This window comes from Phoxinus phoxinus, assembly GCF_949152265.1.
Source record: "Phoxinus phoxinus genome assembly, chromosome: 5".
NCBI lineage: Eukaryota > Metazoa > Chordata > Actinopteri > Cypriniformes > Leuciscidae > Phoxinus > Phoxinus phoxinus.
Genome location: NC_136880.1, coordinates 25,529,217 through 25,539,128, shown reverse-complemented (window position 1 = coordinate 25,539,128; position 9,912 = coordinate 25,529,217). Strand labels below are relative to the sequence as shown.

General features: G+C 37.4%; 1 protein-coding gene across 9 annotated transcripts in view; it reads right to left on the bottom strand.

Moving 5' to 3' along the window:
• Positions 1-7,459, bottom strand: part of tnika (TRAF2 and NCK interacting kinase a) — a 92,052-nt gene extending 84,593 nt beyond the window's left edge. For all 9 annotated transcript variants that reach the window (XM_079611824.1, XM_079611825.1, XM_079611828.1 and 6 more), the window contains exon 1: positions 7,082-7,459. In XM_079611824.1, coding sequence (XP_079467950.1) covers positions 7,082-7,138 — 57 coding nt within the window. In that variant the 5' untranslated portion in view covers positions 7,139-7,459. The remainder of the gene's footprint in view (positions 1-7,081) is intronic.
• Between the last annotated feature and the right edge of the window lie 2,453 nt (positions 7,460-9,912).

Below are 9,912 nucleotides of genomic sequence, written 5' to 3'. Positions count from 1 at the left end.
AAAAATTGTAATTGTCATTTATTCACCTTCATGTTGTTCCAAACCCATAGTCTAATACTTAAGTTAATCTTCAAAACACAAATGAAAATATTTTTTATTAAACCTGAGAGATGTCTCTCCACTGAAAGTCTACACCCCTAAAAATGTGACCGTTAAAAAAATATTGGAAATGTGATGTGGTCCATGTTGATCCATGTATGAATAAAACCCTAACTTAAATCTGTTTGTCATAAAAAAGCAATTATATCTCTTCAAAAGACTTTGATTAAACCACTTGATTCATATGAATTCATTAAATTTACAACATATTTATGAACTTTTTGAAGAGTCAGAATTTGTGGAATGGACTTTCAATCATAATTTGTGTTTAAAATATGAATGGAGAACCTTCACATGAGGTTGAGTAAATTTCAGAATTTTCACTTTGGAGTGAAAACTTGTTGTTGACGATTTGTCATTGCACAAATTCTGAAAGACATTGAGAGTTGAAAGACATGTCAAAAACAAAGCAATTAAATCTTATGCAAGCGTGTATGGACACAGATATGCAAGTTATTAATGAGTCCTGTAAAGAATACCTGCACAACCTGCCCACTGGCCTCTCAACTCCTTTGTCATTTCTTGCTACCAAACATGTGATGCACCATAAAATAATGCTGTCTGTGGATGGAGGATCAAGCAATGCTTCAGCGTTCACAGGCCAATGAGTCATGTAGAAGGCAAATGAAGACGGTTCTGACATCAATACACGGCACCCCGAGAGAGCGAAGTCCGCTGAACCGCTGATCAATACCACAGTGATAGCATAAACCTTTGGCTCTGAAATCCCATCGCGATCGCCAAAGCTTGCTCCAATCAAGGTAGGCAGGCATCCATTTGTGCTAACATCCTATGCTGCCAATCCCAATGAACTCGAGCACGAGTCTGAAGTGCTGCTTCAAGCAGCGTGCCAGATCCACACTCTTACATTAGTGAATTTTCTGTCTAATGCAACAAAGAATAAAATTATCACTATCAGTGCCAAACACCACACAAATTTGCTAGTTTGCGGATTACAGCATATTAAGAGACAGTCACTCTCTTATTTAAAACTGACTCATAAGAGGTTACACTTCACAGTGACATCTCAGTTACTATTCGCTTAAGAGCCTTGTAAGGAAGTGTGTAATGAGAGAGAAAAGATAAATTAACAGATATCATAATTAGTGAACTGTCCTTAAAACTAGTATGTTTGCAACTTTGCATAATGTTCTTCGCAGAATGTTAACACATTTTACCCCGTGACATCCGTTTTTATATTGCGTGTTTATTTGTCATCACACATTTATTAGGGTTGTTATCAGTGTATGACAAGATTTGGTAATAAAATAAAACGTGTCTGAATAATCTTCTTTATTGACTAGTGCTGGCTACTTGCAAATTCATAATAATGTCAGACTGAGCTGTAACCTATTTAAGCTCCATCTGTGTGTCTAGTACATTATACCCCACATCAATAAATCGATCAATACTTTACTCTTTACAACATTAGCTAGCTACCTTATTTAACATGAACTAAGAAGTACATTTTAAAAAGTTGTATTTTTTTAACGCTGGTTGATGCATTGTGAACTAACAAACAATGAACAGCTGGATTTGTATCAACTAACATTAACAAAGATTAAGAAATACTGTAACAAATGTATTGCTCATTGTTAGTTAATGTTGGTTAATACATTAACTAGCTAATGTTAACAAATGAGACCTTATTGTAAAGTGTTACCAGTAAAATTGAAAAGGAGTAGGCTACATTGTACTTTTACTGAAGTAATATTGTATTAAGGTACTTTTACTTGATGTGTGTACTTCTACCACCACTGCTTTTAAGTGCATTTACAATATAAACAATCTAATTGAAAAACAAATAGAAATTGCCTAATAAACCGCACATTTGCTAATGACAGCACATTAATACACAAGAGACAGTCACATTTTCGTAAACCATGTAAGGAAATCCATGAGATCATGACCACTTAACGGTCAACTAGTGATGTGTACTTCAATATGTCTGATATCATGCAGTGGCACATAGAAGCATATCTAATAGTTGATAGGAGCTGGACTAAAACAAGATAAATGAGAATTTGACTAAAACGGCACATTTGCACAAATTAAAATACAACAATGTTTTTGCAACAACTGAATGATGTAGTAAGTAAGTGACATGCACAGGAACACAATCAGTCACAGTGGACAATTGAGACTCGTGTGACTAACAGATGTAAACAAAGAGTCACTTGCAATCATCCGAGATTCATCTTAATTCAAGGTGTAAACAGGCCAGGTGGAAACAGATGTGCCAGTCTATTAAACATACCATTAAAAAAGGTTATACATCTAGCTAATTAAACCTAAATTAAAGTGTAGATTTGTGCTTCTGTGTAAAGACAGGAAATGGGTCAGCGGATGTCTGCTGGAGGGCAGAGTGGCGGAGAGATGGAGGATGGGAGGGGAGATTCAGAACAGCTAACGCTGCAGGGCACGGGCTAACTGCACACAGAAAACCCCAAAACCCACAAGAACTTTCAACTACAGCTCTCCGCACCCCTCAGTTTAAGTGTCTCGATGTGGCTTTGCGAGACATCAGAAACTACACATTTTCTTCTCTTGGTGCGCCACGTATATAAAAAAATAATTTTATACAAGACATCCTCAGGCTGAATGGCATAGAATGGAATGCAGCTGGAGTGGCAGGGTGTGACAGCAAGTGACTAACACAAACAGAGGCGCTCAAAACCGCACACCCGCCCGCACACACCCAGGGTGGACACCAGACCCCACGCCGTCTTCTGTCCCTGCTGCTCTTTGAGGAGCACAGGTATGATCTCGACACCTCTCCTACACTTTTGCACATGAAGAGCAGTGTACGGAAGTCAGTTGAGGACGAAGCAGACGGTGCACCACCTGGCCCTCACAGTGCTGGGCCCAGCACTATTCCTTCAACCCACCGAGCTGCTGAATGAAGGGAAAGCACTGAGACTAACTGAGAGGATGTGTGAATGAAAGCAGGATCTTAAGGCCCAACTCCAAGCCATTCAAAAAAAAAAAAAAAAAACATTCAAGCAGTTTCATCATAAATGGTTCTGTGACATTTAAGAGTGTCTAAAGAGCAGGAAAAATGTGAATATAGGTCATATAAAAAATACAATAAAAACAAATTTAACACAGATTGCAAGTTCATTGAAATGTACTTTGTGTGTTATGTTGGTTTAATATGGTTTTGAATTTCAAGTGAAGACGTCTTAATCTTTTTCCTTTTTAAACACACTACCCTTCAAAAAATGTGGTATGATTTATTATTTTTTAAATAATTAGATCAACAATACAGTAATTTAACAGTAACTGTCATAAACTATTAAAATGTATAATATCTGTTTTCTATTTTAATTTTTTTTTAAATTAAATTTAGTGATGGCAAAACAAAATTTTCAGCATCATTACTTCAGTCACACGATCCTTCAGAAATCATTATAATATGCTGATTTGTAGCACAAGAAACATTTATTATTATCAATGTTAAACAGTTGTGCTGCTTAATATTTTTGTGGATTTATTTTTTTCAGCAAAAATGCATGTTGGTCACAACACATGACTTTTTACCATTTGCTATAAAATATACTATATTATTTACTATAAAATGCAAATTTGAATAAAGTTTTTTCTTACATGAGCATATACCAATCTTTTCTTTTTATGCTTTTCTTTTAAAGCTTTTCTTCATGATTGCATTTTTTACACTTCACCCCACATCATTATAAATGTATTTTTGAATAAAATAACATTACCATCATGTTATTTACCCATATCCTATTTAAAATAACTTAACCTTGAGTCTTAATACGCCTGACTGAACGGAACCTCTTTCTAAACCCACAGGCCTGTCAAGCCCATGATAAAATAAACCTCGTCTGCATCGAGAAAAACACTACCTCATTAATTTGGGTGAACGAAGGTTATTCTGGTGACCTGCATCAAAACCAAGCCTGGTGATAACACAGGCGTTGTGCGGTACATGACCCCTTCGACAAACCAAGGTCCTCGCTACTTGTGTTTGGAGCTAAAAATGGCCAAACAACAAACAGAAAGGGCACGGATCTCATTTCAAGGTTTGTGGTCAGAGCACAGAAGCTCATTTTCAGATGTCGTCCCTCAGGACTAGGTGAGGCTGACCAGGTGATGCCAAACATCGCTCCCATGTATGTGGGACACAGACCTCCTCTTCTGTGCCAGAGAGAGTGTTTATGAATGGCCCATCTGAGCATGTGCTGCACTGAAATGTTTCCCCACTACTGCACGTCAGCGCTCTGCTTCTGGGTGACCTATTTCCCTTCTAGCTCAAACACAACATGCGAAAGCACACTCAACGGACTGGATTTAAATGAACGGGAAGATAAAAGCAAAGGATTGATTTCCAGATTCAAGTCTGATATTTCATAAACAAGCATCTAATGAGGGTTCTGGACAGACAGCAAAAATAAGGTTGCATCCGAAACTGAATGTCTGTTTCGTCTAAACCAAGACAAAGCATCATGCGTGTTTTTCAAAACAATCTGCATTTGCTCTGCCGATGGAAAGTGACAGTCAGGAAGTGACGTGAGCGGCCTTTAAAACTCAATTCTTCCATAGGATGGTGTGAAAAACGAGGAGCTACATATCACCTTGCCTCAGTGAAGGGCAAAGTGCAGGGCTAGTATAAAACGGCGATTAACACTTAATCCCATTCAAAATGTGAGCGACATCTGGGGCGCCATGTGATTTGTAGTGTCAATGCATGGATGTGCAAACAGATCCATGTGTGCGAAGGCAGTGAAGGTGCAGCTAATGCACCAGACACAATAGATGTCCAAATCAAAAGCACTCAAAGGGCTATCTGCAGTAATCTTTCCATCCCACGCGCTACTTAGCCTCACGAGCGGAGAAAGGAGAGCACTTCACGGGCATCCCTTTAGCTCATTAGATCCTACAGCACACAGGGTAATTGGTTTATGACTGCTGCGAAACTGTGCCTCACCATATGGGCATCCTTAAATTGCCCAACCACTTATATCTTGTCCAATTGACTTATCAGATACATTCATCATGAAACATATACAGTACATATTTTCACACTTAGGGGCCATTTACAAGACACCGTTTTAAACTAATGGCCGTTCATTTACAAGCCATTAGCGTTTCGGGGGCCTGAAAATAGAAACTTTTGAAAACTAAATTTGAGACGTACAATTTTTTTTTTTTTAAAGAAACGTTATCGTCTTTGTATGAACTACCAAAAAAAGCTAATTTGTGAAAAAAAAGTGATGTCATGCACATGCATATTCTGTGTTCTGTCTACAGGCGCGTAAAATTTACATAGTAGCACAGCACCGCCAACTACTGGCCTGGCATGCATAATACAGCATTTTTTGTCGTTTTCGCGGATCCGTGTGAACAGGGATCGTTACATCAATGGTGTCGTCTGTAAGCAAAAAAATGCATAGTAGAACTTTTCTGTTTTTAGTACATGTTGTCGTGTTACTCGTGTACCCTTAATTGTATGAATTTAGCAGACGTGTAACTAATAAGAATGATTGCATTTACCTTTAACCAAAACCCATGATCTAAACATGTGTTGGTGGCATGTTGAACAGTTGAGCTACAGGACAATGCACATATGCACTCACACTAATTAGACAGACTGACACAGTTTTTATAATCCGAGGAGAGACGCATAAAACCGGAGCCTTGTTAAGAAGTAACCCAGTTTATCCACTCAGAAGTCGCAGGAAAACATGCTGGGAGTAATTTGGTGGCATTACAAAGGATTTGAGCATTTATCAAGCCATGCATATGGCACACAGTTTCCCGGCTGGACACAGATCCTACAACAGCACACACCAAGTTCAATTTTGTTTCCATTGAACGAAAAGTGGAATAAAAGAACAGATATGAGTAAATTATGTGCTACTGGTCGAGATCTATTACTTTTATTACTAAATTGTACTGTTATTAAATACAATTAGCTACAATGCAATTGCTCTGTGATGAATGCGTTTTCAATTTCTGAACCAGAATTAAATCTCTTGATGTTTTTTGTGGGGTAAATTAAAGGTGTCTTGGTGGTGTACCAGTCCAAAAAAAAAAAAAAAACTGAAGCATTGAATCAATTTTATTTACAAATATATGACTCATATTTGAAAATGTTTCAAAGTCAGTGTGCCATAACCAACATGCAGGAAGCCATTTTGTTGTCATGTGACAAGAATATTTGGACCTTTTTATGATAACAAGTTTCATCCAGGTCAAATGGCTTATTTAAATAAAATCTACAAAACCTCCCCTAAAAAACTTGATGTGCATGACTCAAATTTATATAGTTTTTTGGTGTGATTTTTTTAAGTGTGTTTAAAAACTTTTTGGAAAATTATCACTAAGCTTTAGTCATACTATGCTGTATTCAAGGTGCAGAGAAAATAACTAGCCTAGTACTGATGATTACAATACATTTTCGCTTCAAAAATGCAATAAATCAACAAAGCCACAAGCACTGCATGTTTAATAACTTGGCGTTTTAAACTAACGTTAGACTTCTAGAAGAAGAAAAAATAATGCTCCTCATCTCGGATATTCTTATTAATCATTGACTCATAAAAGTCCTGATAAAACAAATAGAACCAGGCATGCGAATAGCCTACTTTAATAGGACTACAACACACAATGCCAAAGAAATGCCTGCATAGGCTTCATTAGACTGCGAGATCATGATCATCGGAATGTTATTTTATCAACCGGATCAGTTCGTTGACATTTTCTTCGATAATCTGTAATAAGTTTCACAAAACAGTTATTTGATCTCAGCCGTCAATCCTGACTCCTTATCGACTGAACAAGAAATGAAAAACGCTTCTGGTCGGAATTACAACACCTGGTTGCTGTTCGTTAAGCCGTTATTTTCCATTTCATTCCATTTCTACAATTGTAGTGATGATTTTTGCACCTGCCATTACGGCACAACTGCAACACCAAAACATCAATGAGCATCTTCAATGAAGGACACATAACTTACCCTTAACGCGGAGAGGTCTATTTCATCCAGACTCCGAGCCGGAGAATCGCTCGCCATATTAAAGACGAAAGAAAACCGGAATTACACGGAGAAACAAAGAAATGTTGTTGAATAGATCTCAGACAGCCGTCCGCTGATCTCCTACGGCAGCGCGTGCAAATCTCGTCTCGCTGATCGCTCGTGCTTTTGTACAATCCGTCTTTTAACAGTGGATTCCACCGACGCTTTCGCTAGACCTCAGTTAGATTTTACCCCAGCAAACAGAAACATCGCGTGCTCTGAAGACAGCATGTTTTTCAGGAGCTACACATCTTTCAGTCTCTAACAGTCGCCGAAATCTCAATGCTGCTTGTCTTGAGAGTAGCATCAATCAGATATGTGGGAGTGGTTAAGAGAAGGGGCGTGGTCAGCGTCACTAGCACCGCCCATTCCACTGTAAAGTTCATAATGGTGCAAGGAATCCTCAAAGATTAATTTCAAATGTCATTTCCATGGAACCCCATCATTTCATTATAATTTATTTTATGTGCCTGTTAGCCTGTTAGTCAATAGTCATTTTAGAGCCCACTACTTAAATTAAGATATTAAAATCAGTGAATGCTTCTGTTATCTTGAGCTTATGAGGTTTTAAAGTGCACTGAAAGACAATATTTTACTACGTAAATAAAATATAAACCTTTATGATATGCTTCATTACTTTAAAGGTGACTTTTTGGCAACAATTTATTGGCTTGCAGTAAAAAAGAATAAACCGGGTTGAATGTTGTATAGCCTACAAATGAATCAAACTGAATACTTTCTCAGGAACACGCTAGTGTCATGGCTCTTTTTTCTATGTTACGCTGCCCTTTATAGGCAGTTAGAAATCTTTCGTGTTTTTTCTTTGGAACTCTTAAAAGAATTTAAAAGCATGTTTACTTGACAGATTTGGCTGAGCACCAAATCTGATATGCTTCAAGGCATAACCAGTTTATCACAATAGTTTCCAAGCCATGTAAGGTATGAATGAGGTATAATAAGCAGTCTTAACGATAGAAACATCCCAAATAAGTCACCTCTGCTTTTGATGTTTGGAACTGTGGTGTTATACTTTATTTTCCAGCATTAACATGTAAATAAATCTGTGTAAAAATAAACCAATTCCATTAAAACATTCCCATATATGTGTCTGATCCTAAGTTTTATATAAAGTAAACAGTAGGCCTATATGTTTTTCTATATTGTTTAAAAAAAATGTAAAAAAATATATCATAAAAAAAAGGTCTGTAAGTAATAGCCTAAATTATTACACTCCTGACATGTCGATTTCTCTCATTTTAATCTATTTTGTTTCTATTTAAAGGAATACTTAATAAGCTCATCCCATCACCCTCATTTTCATCTGAAATACTGCAGTCTGACACAACCACCCTGTAATTCAGCCGAACGTTTGTGTTTCCTTGGAAACTTGATCTAGTCCATGTTGCTTAATCCACTTCTCATGAACTCAAATTCCTCCCTCAACAGTGCACGTTTTCTTAGTTACTTTCCTCTTTTATTGTAGGGTAACATATGCCTATCAAGAGACAAATCACATTTCTTTTTGTCTGAAATTAGAGTAGAGGGTCTGTCGTTCCGATAAATCAGTTTCACTACTGCTGACAAACAGTGTGCTGGACTAGCTTTAAGAGATGTTGCTTAACACCACTAATAAACTGGGGGAAAAAATTTATTTTATCAATGATTACCGGTTATTATTGGTGTTCTCAGGGTCTTTGGTGATTAAACAACATTTGTGAGTTAATATATCTTGTATTACTTGAGAAGATCACATAAAATACAGAGCACTCTGCTCCACTGATGCTTGTTTGAAGAGGCAGATCCTGAATTCAGCTCCTCTGTTTCTCTAATAATCTGTATTAAAATTCCATGGATTCCTTTTATTATTACCTATTCAAAACAGCTGCTCGGCAACAACTGGACACAAGTGTTACGTTACTTTGCAGGCTCTTCAAGTGGGTGTTTCAAGGTTAAAGGTCATTGTTTGCTTTAAATGTCAGTAGTGCTAGCCAGATGAGAGTCCCTCACTGTGTTTTGATCATTTTCAAATCTTCAAATCATTTATATTTTTTCAGTCCCCCCTTTTTGTATTTATCTCTTTTTAATGCCTTCAGTTTAGAGTTAAACAGGCGGAATTCAGGGCACCAAATGACATATTTAGCCATCTGTAGGTGCTTTAATCCAAATTGACTCAAAAAGAGCAATACTACAGTAGCCTACAACAAAAGCAATTAATTTATTTGCAGGTCCACCATGCTTGGGCCAAATAGCCAATGAGAGCAACTAGGGTTGATTCACCGGGCCGTCGCCCCCTTGTGGCTGCATGCTGTATGTGACATAAAAGGGCAGATTTTAGACACGTCAAACTCTCTTTATGTTAACCCTAACGACTCCGTGTCATGTAAATTGCCTTCTTGAGCAGTGTGTTTTGTTTAAAAACTTTTATCTGAATTTGTATCTGAAGGAAGCTAGAATATTCTAGGGGGTTACTGTGTGACAGGAAGTGTGTTTGCCCTCAGAGGTGCTTCTTAAGTAGAAATGAACTCTCCATGTTTGCCTGAATCAGCAGACCGGTTTGTCTTTTGCTATTTTGCTGTAATGTTCAAAGGCTGTTACAGAATAAAAATAAATTGGGAGTCTGCTAAATAGGAATCAAGTGTGAATAGAAAGAGCATTTGGTCAGTCAACGGACAACAAAAAAGCCTTTCAGCTCTACGTGACGAAGTGAAAGAGCTTTGTACGACCAAATGTGCATAATCCTTTAGCCAGCAATACATAAAAAAAAAAAAAAA